Genomic DNA, 18,394 nt, shown 5'->3' on the forward strand with positions numbered 1-18,394 from the left:
TCCCATGACATCATCTCCCTGCTTCTTACCCGTTTCAGCGTTTCTTGCGTTGCGCTGGGCAAGTGTGGCTGGTGTAGTGGGTGTGCGGGGCCAGATCCTGACCTGACAGTCCGTGTGAGATGTGGGTGCTGTAGTTGCAGACTGGGCAAACAGCCTTCGGTGCCAAGGCAAGACAGCTCCTCCATCATGGGATGGCACCTGGTCATTTGGAAGGAGATCTGCTCTCCTCCTGCCGTGGGGCAAAGGCTGTGGGGCAGCAGGCGAGCGTGAGCAAACCCTTGCTGTGGGGCGAACCGGTGTGGCGGGAGCGTTGGGACCAGAGGGTGCCGGTTCCCACAGAGCAACACCTTGCCGGCAGGAACGGTCTGCGAGGGCGATGCTGGCGGATTGGAGCTAACTCGTTCCAGTCCGAACCGGAGGTGCTTGGAAAGTGGCTTTGGCCTCCATGAAGGCGGCAAGGACTCGAGTTACAGCTCCTGGGTCTCCTGGAAGGACCCGCCTAGGGGAGGACCCAAGGAGGGACGGGCCCATCGGAGCTCTTTGCAAACTTGCCTCCCAGGAGCCAGTGTTTCGGAGCGCTCTGTGATGGACTGTGGGGCTGTAAGGCTCGTCTGAAACTTTCCTGTAAGGCGCCTGGCTTGTTCGGAAAGCACCTCTGCCCGCCAGAGATGGGGATCTCCTTGCTGGATAGCTGCCCTGGTTTCCTGTGGTGGGGAGACCAATGCTAAATGTCAGGTCTGGATGCCGTGGCTGTGCTTTCAGGTAAGGACGCTGTTCTTTGGAGTAAAACCTTGTACTGTTTATGGCTTAAATATAGCAGTGGTTTGAATGTTCGGCCATGTAAATCCGAGTGCAGTGGACAAGATTAAAACAGGCTGGATCTGAGTGCCTGTGAGCCTTTATAGATCCGTTGTTCTGTCTTGATCACCACTGATTTTGGTTATTGGTGGGAGCATAAATTCAGCCATTCATCCCTGTTTGCTTCCACGCTGCGCTGGCTGTGGGTCTGTTCACAAGTGTTGAATGTCTTCCCAGATCTCAGAGCTGACTAGCGTTTTCCACTCTTGCAAGCAAGAGGAAACGGAGAAGGGAAGACACTTACACCTTTACTTTCTCTGTAAAAGGACCCTGAACTTACGGTGAACCTGGGGCAGTAATTAACCGAGTAAGAAGGGAGATGGCGTATGCGTACAGATAACGCTGGCAATGAGAAACGACCCGTTCCACGCTCATTTTGTATGGTGGTTCCTACCGAACTGCAAAAGCTGTACTTGATTCTAAGGGAGAGAGACTTGAGCAGAGTTTGAGGTAGCATGATTAGAGAAGAGTCTGTGTTTGCGTATTGCCTAAGGGAAGGGGCTGCTGAATTGTTGCAGCATGTAACTAGAGTCTTGTTTTACCGAGTAAACAATGGTGGTAAGGAAAAATCTTGTAAGATCCTGCTGAGGAGTGTAAGACCATGGAAGGGGGTTGCTCGGACACTGAACAATAGATTCATCCAGCTCCTTTGTGCATCATGGCACCAGCCTGACTTTCTATCTGCTTGCTGCTGTGGGCTGGGTGTTTCGCTTCCTGTTAAATTTTGATTTGTGGCGTTGACTGCCCTTGATGCCAAGTTCCAAGGTCAGTTTTCTAATTGCAGGGTGGCAGTGGAGTGGCACTTAAGCTCCTAAGACCAGTCACAAGCATTAACCTGTCAGTCCTGGACCCCGCCCAGCTCACAGTATTGCAGAGCTTTAGTTTAACCTACGCACATCTTGGAGGGATTTGCACCTCTCCAACTTCTCCCTGGGCTCTAACTGGGTCTTGCCTAAAGAAGCATTTCGTATGTAGGATTAATGCTGAGGGACCCTTTCTCCAGATTTGAGTATTACACATGCAGAACACAGCTCCTTTGTGGGTTTACACAGCCCTAATCCCCTCCCCCAGTAAACATGTCATTGAACGAGTACTTGTATAATGCTTTGAAAAAAAAGTTCACAATTTGCCAGTGAGCATGCGATCTTAAAGTTTATGGGACCTGTCATAGCTGTGCAATCTTTAATATTTGCAACAAAATAAGATTGGTCTCCATAACAGTGGAAATTTTAAAGCTAGTCTTATCTGGATTTAATTTATCTTGGTGTCAGCTCAAAAGTTACTGAGAATAAGACATGTGTCAACATGCTATTTCACTGTAATATTTTAATGTTTCTTAAAAATTAAAGCATGGTGCGAGTTGTCTTTGTCCTGCACTGTGCACAGGCAAATTTCTGTTCCATTATAATCTTCATTGTATTAGATAAAATTCATAACACGTTACTCCACAGCAAAAATGTGAATGGGATTATAATGGCATTTGATACATGCTCGTTCACGTGGCTGGACAGTGTACGGAGTGCTCTGAACCACGATGCCACTTCAGCCTCTCTCCTTCCCCCCACTTTCTTCCCTGGGCATCCACATGTGTAGTCTTACAAAGGTGAAGTGACTTGCCGAACTTAAGCAGCAATTTCCTTTTTGATTTGGGATTAAAGCTTTCAAAAATGTTGAGGGAACTCTTTTGCATAAGAATGGCGTAGCCTTGGATTTGGTGCCTCCCCAGATACACCCTATGCAGGTGGTCATCCACCTACCTGTGATTCACAGCGGTTGTGTTCGTCCTGTTCCTAGGCTTTCCTCCCTTCCTCATTCTTCCATCGCTTTCTGCTGTTCAAGCCAAAGTGCTCCCTGGGTACCTGCTGAGTGGCCCTGTGGTATCTCTGCAGGACCCACTTGGTTGCTTTCGCCTCCTGTGCTGCCTTTGGACCACACGACTCCTGAAGAGCTCTACGGCTTGAGATCTACAAACATCCCGTGACCTGAAAAGAGAGGACAGATGGACTTGTTATACAGTACTAGCCCATGACTTCCTCCTCTGGGGTGGGCTGAGTTCTCATCTGCCTCCTCTTCCTTTTTTCCCCACCAGTATTTGTAAAAATAGTATCTTCATCAGCAGATTTTAAAGTAAATTAGTTCAGTTTAGCTTTCTTGTCTTGTGGTAAAGACAGCATATGCCAAAGCAGGCTGGTACAGAGCCCATCAGGCAGCGGAGATCAGAAGTTCAGCCGCAGGTACAATGCGATTTCCTGGCTCGGCCATCTTGTTTGCGTAACTCGGCGTGGGTGCAGTGCAGGTGATAATATGCTGGCCTGCCTGCTATGATCTCTCCTCCCTGCTACGAACAGCAGCCTTGCTGCTTCGCCAAGAGCTCCTGCTGCAGTGTGCTGGAAAACTCTGCTGGCCAGAAAGTGGAGGAACATGCAACTAACTGGGGCCGCTGAGCTGTCTTTCGGTTTCGGGGATGATTAAAGTGAATTGTGAGTCGGGCACTTTTGCATCTTCTCCCTGTCCAGAGAACTGTGCTTTTGCTGTGTGATCTGCATTAGGCTTTCTCTAAAATGAGGATGATGGCTGGGCTCATGAGAGGGCAGGGAGAACCAGTGACTTCATGTGCAGAGCACCAGGGTAAGGAAAAACTGTGTCATTTTTCAGCACCTCAGTGCAGCAAGGAAGGAGGCTCCAAACTGTGTTTGCCCATCCCAGTGGGGACGGCAGCCAACCCTGACTTGAGATTTCCAAGCTCTTGGTTAGGAAAGGAACAGGAACATCTGCTGTGGGGTGTAACGATTGGGCTTCTCATCCCTCGGGGTTTGTTCATGGTGCTGTGTTTTTGCATGGACAAGTAACGCAAGTGTCAATTACTGGGTTTAAATTCTGACTCTGTAAGGTAAAAAATCCTTTAACTTAACCTGCTGCTTCATGTTTGGCTGTCCTCCGGACAGGAAGTTAATTACCAGAGAGGTATATGGGCTTTGAAAATTAAGATTTTAAGGTTATGATCCAGACGAATGGCTTGTCTAGTCTTGTTCCCAGCGGTGCCCAGTGTGTCAAAGAAATGTGAAAAGCCATTCTTGACACTTAAACAACTTTTCCTATCAATCCACCAAGTTCAATGAGTTTTAAATTGCAGCCTTGTCCCAGACCTGGAAGGGAAGAAGGGAGTTGCTTCCCTCGTTGCACAGATGACTTACTGGTCAACACCCTGGAGCATGGGGTGATGACCCCCGTGCTGTTGTGTAGTGTAGAAGTGCTGCAGGGGTTCCAGATGATCCAGCTCTTGCAGAGATCCAGCCCATGGTTGTATGTGCTGACTTCTTGCTACTGTTTACTTTTCTGGGCTGAGGAGTTTGTTTCTGCGCAGCTCTATGTGCTCTTTGCTTTTTGGCAAAATTTGGGAAGTACTCACCTGTTTTGGAATGATCAGCAAGTGCTGTGCATAGAGCAGTGTTTGGAAGTAGCTGTGCATTACATTAGCCTTTAAGCAATAAAACTACCCAGGAAAGATGAGATATGTGCGTTCACTGAACCAGAAGCAGCAGTCCTGGGGACTGCAACAGCTGCAAAGGCTCATAGTCTTTGTCAGAGTGTTGTTTAGTGATTGACTGATAAACCTTCTTTGCTGCTGCTTTGTTTTTACATTTCTGAAGTAGGACATCTGGGACAACAAAAATAGTTTTGTCTGTCATCCCCATGAAGCTGCGTGGGCCAGATAGGGAGAATCTCTTATCAGATCTGGCAAACATTATCTCCTCCCATGAATGTTCAAGGCTTTGCTGCATCCTCAATCTGGATTTGAGGACAGATGAGGACTCAGCCTGTGAGATGTGTAGTTCTGTCTCAAGTACAGAAGTGGTTTCCTGCTGCTTCTGTGGTGGTTTCCGTGTGTTTCAAGCTTCTCCCCACCTCCATCCGTGTCAAAGGCATTGTCGTAATGCTCAGAATCTCGCTGGCTTGTCATAGTTGTGTGTGTGTGGGCACAACAAGCTAATGATACTCTCATCCCTCTTTAGGACAGCAGCAATGAAGCACTGTTTTTACAATGAGACTGTGGGGTTCTTCTACAACAACAGCCGCAAAGAACTGACCACGTACTGGAGGACGAAGGATGTCCTAGTGGTTGCCTTGGGCCTGACAGTGAGCGTCATTGTGCTCCTGACCAACCTGCTGGTCATCACCGCTATCATCATCAACCGGCGTTTCCACTACCCCATCTACTACCTGTTGGGGAACTTGGCGGCTGCTGATCTGTTTGCTGGCATCGCGTACATGTTTCTCATGTTCCACACGGGGCCCAGGACAGCAGAGCTCTCCTTGAAGACCTGGTTCATCCGCCAGAGCCTGCTGGACACCAGCTTGACAGCCTCTGTGGTGAACCTGCTGGCAATTGCTGTAGAAAGGCACCAGACTGTTTTCACTATGCAGTTACACAGCAAAATGTCCAACCAGCGTGTGATGATCCTCATCTTCTGTATCTGGGTCACGGCCCTGCTTCTGGGGCTTATCCCGTCCTATGGCTGGCACTGCCTTTGTGCCCTGGAGAAGTGCTCCAGCATGGCACCGCTCTACAGCAGGAGCTACCTGACCTTCTGGGCCATCTCCAACCTGGTCATCTTCCTGATCATGGTGGTTGTGTACACGCATATCTTCATCTATGTCAAAAGGAAGATGACACGGATGTCCAAGCACACTAGCTTCCATCCCCGCTACAAGGAGACCATGATCAGCCTTGTCAAGACGGTAACTATTATCCTAAGTAAGTCCGCTTGCTGTAGTCAATCTACATGGTGCTTTGATCTTCCATCCTGGGTTGTGTGGGGCTGGAGAGGTGAATGTGCTCGGGACAACGGGGAGGACTGGGAAGTGAGGTTCTGCTTCCCCGATCTCTGAAGCTGCTGGGGTGATAGATTGGTTTGCTGAGGAGCTCAAGAGTTTTAAGACTCTGCATGAATTGCGTGAGCTGTAATGGGAGCAACCTCGCAGGCAGAGGGGAGGCGAGCTCCTGAATCTCTTCCCGTCTGGTTATCAGGAACAAGGACTGTTATTAATGTGACTCGGTAGTATCTGACTACTGTAAATGCAGGTGCTTTGGGCAAAGAAAAGGCTCTTATGTCCTCAAGCCTAGTATGCTCCCTCCATAGAAGTGTAGCGTGGAATTAGGAGCTATAATCAGGCTTTATCAAGAAGTGGCACTTGGTGCATCCTTCATTAAAGGATGGAGAGGTTTGGGGCTGATATTACAAGGTGATGGGGAGAGAATGAGGGAGTTGCATCCAAATTCCTTACTGTTTACTAGAACAAAGCACTGAACTCAGATTATTTTTTAGATACTGAGTCTCAATCTGCTCAGGTAAATCTGCTCTCGGAAACTCTCATCTCCCAGTTTGAGCCGCTCTCCATGAGCACGGGATCTCCAGCAGAGTGCTAACTGCCTGCCAGTCTGTCTGCATCCGCAGTCTGTAGTGCAAATAGGAGCAGATCAGTAACTGGAAGTGGTTGGTGCTGAGGGTCTGCCTCTCCAGACTATTTAACTTTATTCAGATATGTGCTCTTCTGCTGAGTGCTGCATGTCTGACAGCGGAGGCTGGTGCGTGCATTGTGCTTTCAACAGCCTATCACTCCATGATTTTTTAATCTGCTTTTACCTCTTGCTTTCATGGTCTAACAGCCTTTCTTTAAAGTGAAAGAAATTAATGTGCTCAGATCTGCTGCAATCCAGCCCGACTCTGGGCTTACGGTCACAACCCCTTGCTTGCAAATCTTTCCTGATAAGCACAGAATTTGCTCCGTCAGGGAAACCTTGTAGCTGCAAACAAAGACTACTCCCTTGTGAACTGGCGCTGGCAGAGTGGGGCTTGGCAGAGGAGGGGAGCAGGGTGGGAGCCGTCGGGGGGGGGCTGGCGGGCTGCTTGGTGTGTCCCTGCTCCAGGGCAGGCTGGCTTGCTGGGTCCTGTTGCAACTTGTGAGCATCGAAACTGGAGTTTTCTGCTGGTTCCTGCCTTTCCTGTGATGTTGTCTTCCCTGCCTTACAATCTCTCCATCTCTTGTGTGCAGCTGGGAGTTCGTTACTGCCTTGGAGCTGATCAGATGCAGCACAGGGTCAGCAGAACTCAAGAATGATTTACTTCATGTATTTTACACAGTCCACAGTGGAGAGAAGTTTTGTTTCCCCCTTTCTTTCCCGAACAGTATCAGAGGGTCACTCTGTGGTGTCAGCAGGACTGCTTAATTTTATGGGACCTCACAAGATTGACTGCAAGAGGGTTGGTGGGATGGGGATGCTGGCCAAGAAGGAAAATGCAGTTCATGCATTTTCATTGTCATGGTAGATGCCTTTCCTCTTGGTGTCTGCCCTCCTGGCTTGGCTGGCCTGCCTTTGTCTTCTGCCTTGAGTGAGGAAAAAGCTTGGGTCAGAGGAGGCTCAGAAGAGCTGCTGTGGTTTCACAGGGAGTTGGGACTGGTGTCTCTGGACAGACAGACTGAGGAGGAACCTAATCTGGAGAGTTGAGGGAGACTCAGGAGTTCATCAGGCCTTTGGGACTCTTGGAACCCAAGGGTTTTTCCCTTGCTCTGCGGGGCAGCGCTGGAGAGAAGCAGCAGTCAGTTCTGTACAGGTCCCTTGCGCAGGAGAGAACAAGGGAGGGAATCGCTCCACTCAGAAAACACCTTTCTGTTTGGACTCGGCACACAGAAAGCTGAGACTGCAGTGGGTGTTTTCCCTCCCTGTGAAAGCCCTGGTGTAATTCCTTCTCCACCCTCGTTCCCCAGCCTTCTGCAAACTTGGACTCTGCACAGAGGAATACTTTGCGCCTTATGCATCAGAGGGTGTAGCCGCTGGTGAGCGTGCGAGGAAGTAAAGGGTGCGGTAGGAGCTGTCTGTATGCCGCTTCACTGCAAGGTTGCTGCGGTTGATAATCTTGCAGGTCCTGGGTGTTAAGAACAGGTCTAGGAGCCGACCTGGAAACCAGTAAGTCCAAGGTACATCTGGAAACTAGTAGCAAGTCTTCCCACAGACCAGTTGAGCGACACAGGAGGTGATGACCAAACCACAGGGCAGAGTCATTAGTGACCATGCTGTGTTAGATTATTAAGAGTTCAGGCTTCTTTTGGAATACTTCATCTTCCATTAAAAAGCAGGGAAATCGGCTGGATATGCAGGCAAAGGCCCCAAACTTTTTTGATACTTATTTTTACACCCTCCCCCCCAATATTACTCTGGCTTTACTTTATGCTGCTGGGAGCCATTCTCTAGAGAATCTGGCTTTCCTTGTGGATGCTGGAAAAAGTTACATCACTAAACAAGGAGGTCCCTTTCCTGCAAGCTCACTCAAGATAGAATTATTGGACCTTCTTTCATGACAGCAAGGAAACTGTTCTGTATAGTTGCTAAATTTAAAGGGGGCAAAGTCATGTCTGCAAGTGCAGGGAAAGCTGCCTGGCCCAGATGTGGTGGCTGCTGTGCTCACCTCAGTAGAAAGGGTTACATGATGCAGTGGCCTGAAATCAGGGGAGAACACTCCCAGAAATCCAGGAGATCCCTCCCAAGTATTCCTTTGACTTTTCACCAGTGCAGCATTTCACTCTGGAAGCTTTAAATTCAGCCTCTCGGTGTTGGTGCAGCTCTTCTGGCTGTTGTTCTTTCCTGACAGATGTTTTTTCAGTAAAGGGTGTAGTTGCAATGTTCCCAGCAAGTCTTGCTCTTTTCCACCCTTTCCCAGAAGATGCAGCAGGGTGCAGCTCCTGTGCTTTAAGGTACATACAACCTTATGTATGACCGCCAGGAGCACTGATAGGCGAGTGCTTGATTTATGTCAGCCTTAAAATCATGACTGTAAAAAGGGTTTTAGGAGCTGCAGGCACCTCCCACTCTCTCATGCAAAACAGCAATTATCCTTTTGCCAAAGAGCTTTGCAGGTGATGGCAAGAACCCAGTATCAGCCCAGCTGAATCAGTGGTGGAGTCTGGCCAGCTCAGGCCTTGTCTTGGCCAGCACATTGCTTGGCTATTTTCTGTTTGGCTGTTTTCTGCTTGGCATATAGCTGTGTGAGAGAGACTTCGTTGGACTGCCCAAAGTGTTGGCCAGGACTCTTCTAAACTCGTGCTGTTAAAGCCCCCATAAACTGTACGGAGAAGTGGAGAAGATTTTGTTCAAGATGTATCACTGTTCCCTAATTTTATGGCCTGTTCCCCTTTTTGGAGGGAGTGACACATAAACAGGAAATATGGACACTTTATCTTCACTCTGTAAATGCAACAATGGTGATGAGGGGAGGTAAGTGAAAGTAGTGAAAGTACTTAGAAGTGTTGTTCTGAGTGAACTGGGAGGGGGGAAGCCAATGCCTCCATCTTTAATATTTGCTGGTTTAATCCTTGGTCTTCCTCCAAAGCAAAAAAATAGCATGAAGCTAGTTATTTTTCCCCCCATTTAGCTTTTTTTCCAAGATAAAACCCCAGTGATTCCATTGAGCGTCTTCATGGTGAATGACTGGGCAGGGTCAGGAACCTGCTTTTTCTCTAACAGCAGTTTTTCTCTCCCCAGGTGCTTTTGTCATCTGCTGGACCCCAGGACAAGTCGTGCTCCTCCTGGATGGCTTGGGCTGCAAGAGCTGCAATGTTCTAGCGGTGGAGAAATATGTCCTTTTGCTGGCAGAGATCAACTCGTTGATAAACGCTATCGTCTACTCTTACAGGGACAACGAGATGCGTAGCACCTTCCGGAGGATCCTCTGCTTTGTCTGTTACAGGAATTCCAAATACACCCCCACGGTGGTGAAGCTAAACACCACAGACCGCAGAACGCTTTCGCAGAATGGGCACTTTACTGTGGATTCCTCTATTTAGCTCTTAATCAGCGAGACAAGCACGATGCCGAACAGCGTCCGCTTTCTGGGCAAAAGCGCGGAGGCTAGGAGTGACCTGCTTCTAAAGCAGCAGAGACTTTTTATGTGCACAAGCATAAATGTTTCTATAGAATACTTGTCATTGGTAAAGGACAAGATGCTTTTAAGGAACTGATGGATGGTGTGTTATTTAGGACAAACATACTTGGAGTAGTATTCTTATTAAAGACTGCTATTTCTAATGCAAAGTTGATTGTAATTTAGCAGCATCTAGAAATATGTGCAAAAGGAATCTCACGTGATCTCTCAACAAGCAAAGTATTTTCTTGGTACTTCAGTATTACTGCCTTCAGAAATAGTTGTTCCAGTGGTAGCATACTCCAAAGAGCCAAAGCTCTTCAGCTTTACGTGTTGCTTCCTAAACAGAGCTGCTTAGTGTTTCCCCAGAGAGTCGTATTTGGGTTGTGTTCCACCTGCTTCAGAAATCATATTCTTAAGGCCTCTTCCAAGAGGAATCTGTTTGAATTGCTTCCTGAGAAGCAGATTCCTGCTTTCCTAAGTGTCTGTTACTGAATTTCAAAGTATTCTGGGCTTTTGGAGAGTGTCTTAGGAGCACCTTATTCTTTCCTAAAATGGAGAGTGGTGGTGCTGTAACTAAGTGCAGTTGTGTTTGTGTTCTGCTAAGTGATACCATGTGGTATTCACAAGTTCATTGCCTATTCATAAATGTGGAGTGAGTCATGTTCCCATTAAACTATCTTTCTACTCCCTGAAAACCCCTTGAGACAGGTTTAGGTTGGATTCCAAGGCAATCAGTATTTTGCCCTAGGTTTTAATGTGCAGTTTGTACCTTAATACTCGACTGCTCAAATAATGTGTTAACAGTCTGTTCAAATGTAGTCTTTTTCTCAGCAAAGCGTCATAAGAAATTAGCAATATTAATATTAGTGCATGTAGGATTTAGTTTTCTGGGTAAGTCCATTTGCGGGATCTGACATGCAGTGTAAACTGTCAGTCTTGATTGCTGGGCCACGACTGGAGGGCAGAGGCTCTGCTGGCAGAAGAATATTCACAGCTGAGAAACTGTAAATACTTCTCCAGGTTTCCTTCACCTTCATGCTGTTAAACTTCAGCAGTGTGAATGTGCCTGTGACAGTCCAAAATCCAGGGCCAGGTGTTTATCATGGGCTTCTGTGAGAGCCACGAGAGGCTAGAAGAAGGCAGGTTTTGGAATGTTGTCTAAATTTATAATTTCAGGGTGTTTTTAATAAAATAGCCCTGTTTTGTCCGATGATCAGCTGCTTGCCTGATCCCCACAGCTGGCTTTGCAGAGAAGACAACTTCCATTTGAGTAACAATGCCTCCAGTGTGTGCATGGACTTTTTTTCTTGCAGAACATGGCCAGGAAGTGACAAGTGTTAAGGTGAGTCTCCTGGATTGACTAAAATGGTCTTGGAATAGGGTTCCCATCTCTGTGTCCCAGAGACTTTTTGAATAAATACTTTGTCCTGGGTTTTAGAAAAGAAGATTTGGAATTTTCCCCCTATCTCCCCACTCGGGAGCGCTGGGAAAAGAACATCCTCCAGTTGTGTGTTGTGGTGCTGGAAGGGGAGGGATACTGGCCTTTGTGCTTGCATCCATTGTGACTGCTGCTGGTCTGCCTTCTAGGTAGGTTGTCTTTGAGAGCATCTCCCAGACTCTGCTTGTGTGTCTGAAGGGGTTCTAGTCTCCAGAAGGACCATGAAGAGAACTGGAGGCAGTAACTTTCAGGCAGCCATCTGCAGCCAGAGCAGGGGGTAAGACTACAATGCGTCTTGGCGCATTGCTTGTGAACACCAGACTTGGCTGGTTTGGGGCAATTTCACACCACTAGAGCCCACCAGGTGGTAAGGCTAAGAGAAGCCATAATTGTATTGATTGCCAAAGAAGACTTATAGTTACTTTTACATTCCCTGGAAAATACTGTTATTGGGATACAGGCACACCCTGCAGTGGAAGCAGGTGGTGAACTAGCAGTAGCTGGGGGAAGACTGTACTAGTGAACACTGGAAAGCTGCCACTGAGAGTGATGGAGCTGGGACAGAACAAACTTAGACCTTTTCTTTCTGCTTTTCTGAATGTTCCCAAAGCAGGAAGTGCATGAATCCTACTTCATGCAAAGCTAATTTTACAATTAAATACATGCCAAGCCTTGCTTTTATTAATAAAGGGGGAAGGAAGAAATACGGAAGTTCATCCTGTCTAGATACGGGATTAGTACCAGTCTGATTTAATGGGGGGGGGTGTGTGTAAAGAATTGACTACTGCATTTGTGTTTAAACAAGCATTTGTAGTGGGTAAGATGACACTTGGCTCCTAAAAGAACTGCAGTTGGCTTTTATGCCCAATTGGGCCTTTAATAAGCTGTACACGTTCTTCCCTGAGGGATCTGGTAACTAGCCTGACCTCAGCCTTCTGCTGGCTGCTTGTCGAGCCGTGTTTCAGCAGTGTGATCCCGCTTTGACAAGTGCTTCCGTGTAAGTACCTGCAGCGCAGGCAGACTTTGTCATTGACAAGAGACTCTTGATGCTTTACAATCACTATAGAGAGGATCATCTCAGTTTTTTCAGTATTTTAAATGACTGACAAATTCAGACTAACTCCCAAACCAGTATAAATACTAAAGAACTGTTATACATAAAACTGATGGAAAGTATATCAAGGATTTAACCAGTTTCCACCAGGCAGAATATCCTGACTACTTGAACGATGTCAATGCTTTGTATAAAAATCGAGTCCTGCTGAATAACAGTAACTGAACGTACAAATGCAACCTATAGTCTAGCAGTCTTGAAAATGCATGATTTACAAAGGTAAATAGCAACTGATTAGTGTGAGGAGGAGGAAAAAAGTCTCAAACCTCTAATGGAGCTTGTTTCTGAGTGATGGCTGGCACCCATCAGGAACAGAGGTGGGTTGCCTGGAATTCTTCAATGAGATTTCTCTTCTCGAGTGACTTGGGGACCATCAGATTTCTAGTTGTTTCCAGCTGGCTGTAATAGATGAGAGAGCAGAAAATTAGGAATGATAGAAACTAGCCTGGAAAGTGCTGTTTTCAGTAGGATTTGAAAAGAAATGGTAACTCAATGAGGCAGAAAAGATAGGATTTTACAGCCCTCCCAGCAATGAAGATGGGGGAAGACATAAATGGTGTCTATAGAACATGCATCACAAAAGAGGCTTTTAGGCTGTTCAGTATTTTAGTGAAGCCTTTACTTTCTAGTTTTATTTGGAAACACAAACCCTTGTCTAACTACATGGAGGCAGGAACCACGTTGCACTGTTTTCCATTTGCTGCTTTGTGTCCTAAACAAGATGCTGCAGCAAAGGATGTGGTGTTATCTGATTACATGTTTGTTTCCCAAAGCTGCTTAGACTTTAAGTATAACTTTATCATTGTATGCAGAGCTGGATGCTGCCAGATTTATGGGATAGCTTGGTTTTTAATTCATGTTCCACAACCTATGGTGTGTCTAGTTTAAATGTGGCAATATCCCTCTTTTTAGTTTCAGAAGACTCCCTGCCTTTTTTAAATCAATGTGAAATGGCCTCGGAAGGTTCATCACTGGTTTCATCAAGTTGTTTTTTTAAGAGGAAATCTCCCTGAAATTAGTGTGGGGTTTTTTAGGCATGTGAGATTGTTCTAGACTTGCTGTGTGTTGGGTGGGAGGAAGGAAGAGACACCTAGGAACTATTTTAAAGGGATCGAATGTGGGACAAATGAGAACACACAACTTGATCAAAGATAGGCCGTATGGTTCCAGGAATGAGAGGTCATGCCTTGCTGACTGGTTGGAATTCCTGAAGCAAGCTGCTGCCAAAAGTAATATGGATTTTGGTGTGGTTTTTGGGGAGGGTAACACTGGAGACTAATACTGTAGGGACTGATGGACTGTGAAGGTTTATTTTGTTGAAGAAAAAAAAAAATCCAACAACAACAGAAACTGATCTGCGGAAGGGGAAAGACAGAATAAGGGGGAAGTAAGATGAATAAGGGGAAGCTGGTGATGGTGGGTTTTTCTTTGTTTTTAAACTTCAGTTTGTTTTCTCTCTGATGTACTGAGGCATGGAAAATGAAAATTAAAGCTTCTGCTAGACTGTAAGTGTAGCCAATGCAAAAGTTAAGCTTTTTGGAGTCAGTTGTGCTTTTCTGACTCTTGGACAGTACTGGAATATTAGGGCTGAGAGTTTATTTTTAACGTGCAAGGGTGCCTGGTGTGACACCCGGGGCCCCTGGTCTGCATGATGGTGGTGGATAGTTTAGGAGCCCACCCATACATTTGCATTGTGCTCCCCCAGCCAAAGACCAGTGAGGAGACAGCGAGCACCTCAAGCTCTTGTGGGGGTGAGTTCTTCTTGGCTTAGGACACGCATCAGTGCAGTTGTGAAGTGAAGCCTTGTATCTCTCTGCTGTGGATTGGCATGTGTGTAGCCAAGGTAACTGAAGAAAGGTCACACTGATGGTGTAATAATTACTTCCCATGATATTTCTTTGAAAAGCTTTTCTATAAAAAGCACAATGGTTAGCAGCAACTGTTGGGTTTCACAAGTCCATGCTCCCACACAATATGTGAGTGTAAATCCTGCGAGAAGAATCTGCCTCATCTCATCTGAAAGCTGGTACAGCCCGGAGTCTAGCTTCAAAGTCCAGCTTCAAATGGGGTTTCTGGAAGATGATTCTCTTCTAACTGGTGGTCTTGACCAGGTTTTGTCCTTACACTGTGGCTGTCAGAGGATACAGCAGGCACCAGAAGGAAGAGGTAAGGAGAGGCTCTGATTTGCCTGCATTTCCCAGCAGGGAAAATAACTGTCCTTTAGTTGTTGGCACCCATTTGCTGCTAAACGTCACCTCAGTCTCTTCTGTAATTGTGACAGAGAGCATTCAGCTGAGTTCTGCTGGGCTTGTGTCTGGAGAGGAGCATTTGGGTGAGTTGTGTTGACCCTTTTCATGGTAGAACCAGTCTTACTCCCTAGGCTTGTCTTTGCTCACTGAAAGCAAGGAATACAAACTGGAAAAAAAATGTGCCTAGGATTTCTCAGATTTTTTGAATGTGCCTGTAGATGTGTCTAATGCTGCAAAATGTCCCCATCACACCCTTGATGTCCTGAGCACTATGTGGGAAGAAAGTCCAAAGGCAAGCAGGAGAGTATCTTCTTCCCACGTTTCATAATCATGGGCTCATCTAAGATTTCAGTGTCACCATCCAGGATGTAAGAGGAGCCTTGCATGCTGGATTTTGCTCTGGTATAGTAATTTTTCACACAATTATTTATTTGGTGCTACCCACCTCTGATTTTTAGCACTTAACACCCACTCTTGTCTTGGTAGGAGTAATACAGCATGGTGGAGCAGTGGGATGTGGAGGTACCAATGGCTAATTGGCTGCTGTGCTATATGGTGACAGAGAAACAGAAATGCTTTTGGCACTGCTGCTTTTCTCTCTTTTTTTTTTTCTTGCTCTCTCCATGCCTTGGGGACCTTCACTGAACTGGTGCTTGCTCTTATTCTCTCTCTGGCTGTCAAGGAAATTGTACTTTTTATTGCAGGTAGTCAGATCAAAGATGCATCCTGGTATCTTGATGTTTTCTGGCATGGGGAGGTTTTAGTGAGGTGGGTGGTCAGCCTCTTCTCCCAAGTAACTAGCAATAGGCCTCAAGTTGTGCCAGGGAGGTTTAGGCTAGATATTGGGAAAAATTTCTTCACTGAAAGTCTTGTCAAGCATTGGCACAGGCTGCCCAGGGAGGGGGTGGAGTCACCATCACTGGTGGTGTTCAAAAAACGGGTAGACGTGGCACTTAGGGACATGGTTTAGTGGGCACGGTGGTGTTGGGTTGATGGTTGGACTTGACGATCTTAAAGGTCTTTTCCAATCTTAATGATTCTGTGATTCTGTGGGCTGTTGTGTGTGTAACGCAGCTTTTGGTGCTAGATTAGGTGTGTTTATTACTTTCTTGATCTGTCTGTAACAAGCAACTTAGTTCACAGCCCAAATCAAAACCCATCAGTGTTTGGAAACCCTGGCAGATCACTGTGAGTCTAAGAGGCACTTCACAAATACGACGGCCAAAGCCAGAGCATCCCAGCTAAGCGTGGATGGGGTATCCTTGGGGTAGTGCTGACCTGTGCCACCATGGTGTTGCATGTGGTCTGAGCTCCCGAGGCTGCAGCGGTAGCCAGGGGATATGTAAGTAACTTGAAGTTGAAGCTGCAGGACACACAAATAACTACAAGCAGAAGTCGGGAACAGTATGACTGTGTAGATGATGGGATGCAGCTCTCCAGAGCCCAGGAGATCTCTACAAGTGGTGTTTCGAAATGGTGAGTGTATGATTCTCCTTGGAAGTAGCTCACGAGTCCCCTTACTGGCAGGAGAGCCTTGGCAGCTGCCGCAGGGATGCGGGTAGCTGTTGCATGGCGTGCTGTAGCCTTCCTCCGCCGGGAGGCAATGTAAGCCAAGCTTTTCTTGCGCCGTGTGTGTGTTCCTGTTCTCTGCCTGACGCTTTCTGTCCCCTTCTCCCTTGAGAAGGGGGCTGCACAGCCTCCCATCAGCCAGCTGTCCTCTTGGCGCTCTTACACTCATTGGCACTTTTCAATGTTCCATGGAGGGGCTGTGCCACCCACCCATGCTGTCACCAGTGTGCAAACCTAGGAGGTGGGTGACATCAGTCGTGACAGTGGAGCCAGTGTCCCACAACTTCCCTGTTTAGTTCTGGGGCTGAGCAAAGCCTCTGACTGATCTGTGAAACCACGGATTCCTATGCTCCAACTTACAGGACACCAGCAGCAAGTGGTAGTCACAGATGCAAGAGCCTGTATGAAGAGTGTGCAGATATCTTCACATGTGTACATATAACTTACATGTCTTATGGGCAGAGGCATTTATGAATAAGTCTGGCCCAGATAACTCTGAAATACAGCTGGGGAGTTCATCATTTCTTTGTGCTGCTGCCTCCCCTCGCAAAAGCAGTGATCACAGGTCTAGCAGCTAATTTAATCCCATCACAACACAAACACTTTTATTTGAGCTGTAATAATAGCAGACGTGCCTAGAGATAAGGCATAGGCTACAGCGGGGGTGTATCTCCCTGTGAGTTTATGCTCTGTGGGCTTCAGGGTCAGTTTGTAACTTGTCAGGTAGCAGCTGAAGTCTTGACTTTAGTTGTAAAATGAACTCTTTCCTCCCCTCACCCCACCTTTTTGTGCTGACAGGAGAGAATTCACTTGCTAATTATACCCCAGTCCATTTCCAATCGAAACGCACAGGGTGATTTATCAGAGAGCTGGAGACAGCTCTCCCTGTTCCCTTGGCTGCATCAGCAAGAACTTTTGCAAGACAATTTAATTTCTTGTCATCTTTTAATCCAGCTCCCTTTCCCCCTATAGTCAGCCTGTGAATGAGAAAAGATGGTTTATTAATCATTTTACCAAAAGGCTGAGAAATACAGTGTTTCTTCAGTGGTGCTTGCTCTGTATCTCATCAGTCAGCATTCCCAGAGCCACAGGGTCGTAAACATTCAGCCCTGTGACATGGGAAAATTAGTTCCCTCGTTGCAAAAACCTGACCAGTGTGAATGCAGGGAGCCAGGTTTTGCCACCATTGGGGCCTTAAAGGGTGTTACTCAGAACTGGATTTGGCCCTGGCATTTTATGCAAGAACCTGCTTAAAATAAAGCCTAAAAAAACCCTGTGTCTGTGTTCTCAATGTCACAAAGTGGGGAAACTTCTGTGTGGGAACTTCTAGCTCATAAAGCCAGGCATGTGCCGAAGTCTGTGGTGTTACGTTGGAATAAAGGGAAGATTGCTGGATGCTGTGGAACTTTTCCACTAAGAAGTGACGAGCTGGATTCTAGCTACAGCTGCAGGATAAATATTGCTGTCATTGCTTACTGGTGAGCTGGGATAACAAAGGAGGAGGGGTTGATTGTTCTGAGCCAAGCCACAGCCCTGGGCCTCGCAGTGTTTATCGGTTTCCACTGTCACTGACACTTTCTTCCCTGCCTCACTCTGTTCCTCCTGTCTTCTTTCCCACCCTGCTTCTGCTCTGCTGCCTTTCCAAATAACCGGTCCCTTGCTTAGGATGCTTTCTGTACTATTCCACAGGAGTTTTGGCTAAGATTCCCTTACGTGAAATAACAAAGGCGAAACATATAAACCTAGAGGTCCAGAACCAAAATAGATCTTGGGTTTCAATTTATGTGAAGTTAGAGCTCAATTTGAATTACTCATATTTGGAAATTTCAATGAATAAGCTACAGTTAATAATAATAAGCCAATCCCCTAATGTGGTATTAATGGTAGAAAGTATTAGCGTGAGCAAAAGTGTTGCTTGGCCATGCAGGCATTGTCCCTCCAGCACCAAATCCAGGGAGATGTAGGGCCAGGGGTGTTTTAGCACTAAAGCTTCATAATAACCATAAATGGCACTATATATACACACAAAAATATATATATGTATACATAAAAATAAGTTGGTAAGAAGCCTTTCTGTTTCTGGGCATTAATGCTGTTTCTGGTCCAAACACTGTCCAATGATTTAAAAAAAAAAAAACCCAACCCAAAGGTAAATATACCAAGATCAGGTATTGATTAAGAGTGTTGCTGTGGTTATTGTTTTCCCCTCTGATTTAAAGCTTCAGTCAGTTCAATCAATAAATGC

General features: G+C 46.5%; 1 protein-coding gene across 1 annotated transcript; it reads left to right on the forward strand.

Annotated features, from left to right (window-relative positions):
- Positions 1-721: 721 nt before the first annotated feature.
- On the forward strand, positions 722-9,699 carry LPAR2 (lysophosphatidic acid receptor 2). The gene is made up of 3 exons (XM_010290076.1): positions 722-762; positions 4,872-5,614; positions 9,398-9,699. The coding sequence occupies exons 1-3, from the start codon at positions 722-724 to the stop codon at positions 9,697-9,699; spliced, it is 1,086 nt and encodes a 361-aa protein (XP_010288378.1).
- Positions 9,700-18,394: the final 8,695 nt, after the last annotated feature.

Source organism: Phaethon lepturus, unplaced genomic scaffold, assembly GCF_000687285.1.
Source record: "Phaethon lepturus isolate BGI_N335 unplaced genomic scaffold, ASM68728v1 scaffold28196, whole genome shotgun sequence".
NCBI lineage: Eukaryota > Metazoa > Chordata > Aves > Phaethontiformes > Phaethontidae > Phaethon > Phaethon lepturus.

Excerpts from the sequence above, each read along its gene's own strand:
- LPAR2 (XM_010290076.1), top strand. The coding sequence starts at position 722 with ATGCTAAATGTCAGGTCTGGATGCCGTGGCTGTGCTTTCAG. Across the intron at positions 763-4,871 it reads TGCCGTGGCTGTGCTTTCAG|GACAGCAGCAATGAAGCACT; the intron begins GTAAGGACGCTG and ends ATCCCTCTTTAG. Across the intron at positions 5,615-9,397 it reads GACGGTAACTATTATCCTAA|GTGCTTTTGTCATCTGCTGG; the intron begins GTAAGTCCGCTT and ends TTCTCTCCCCAG.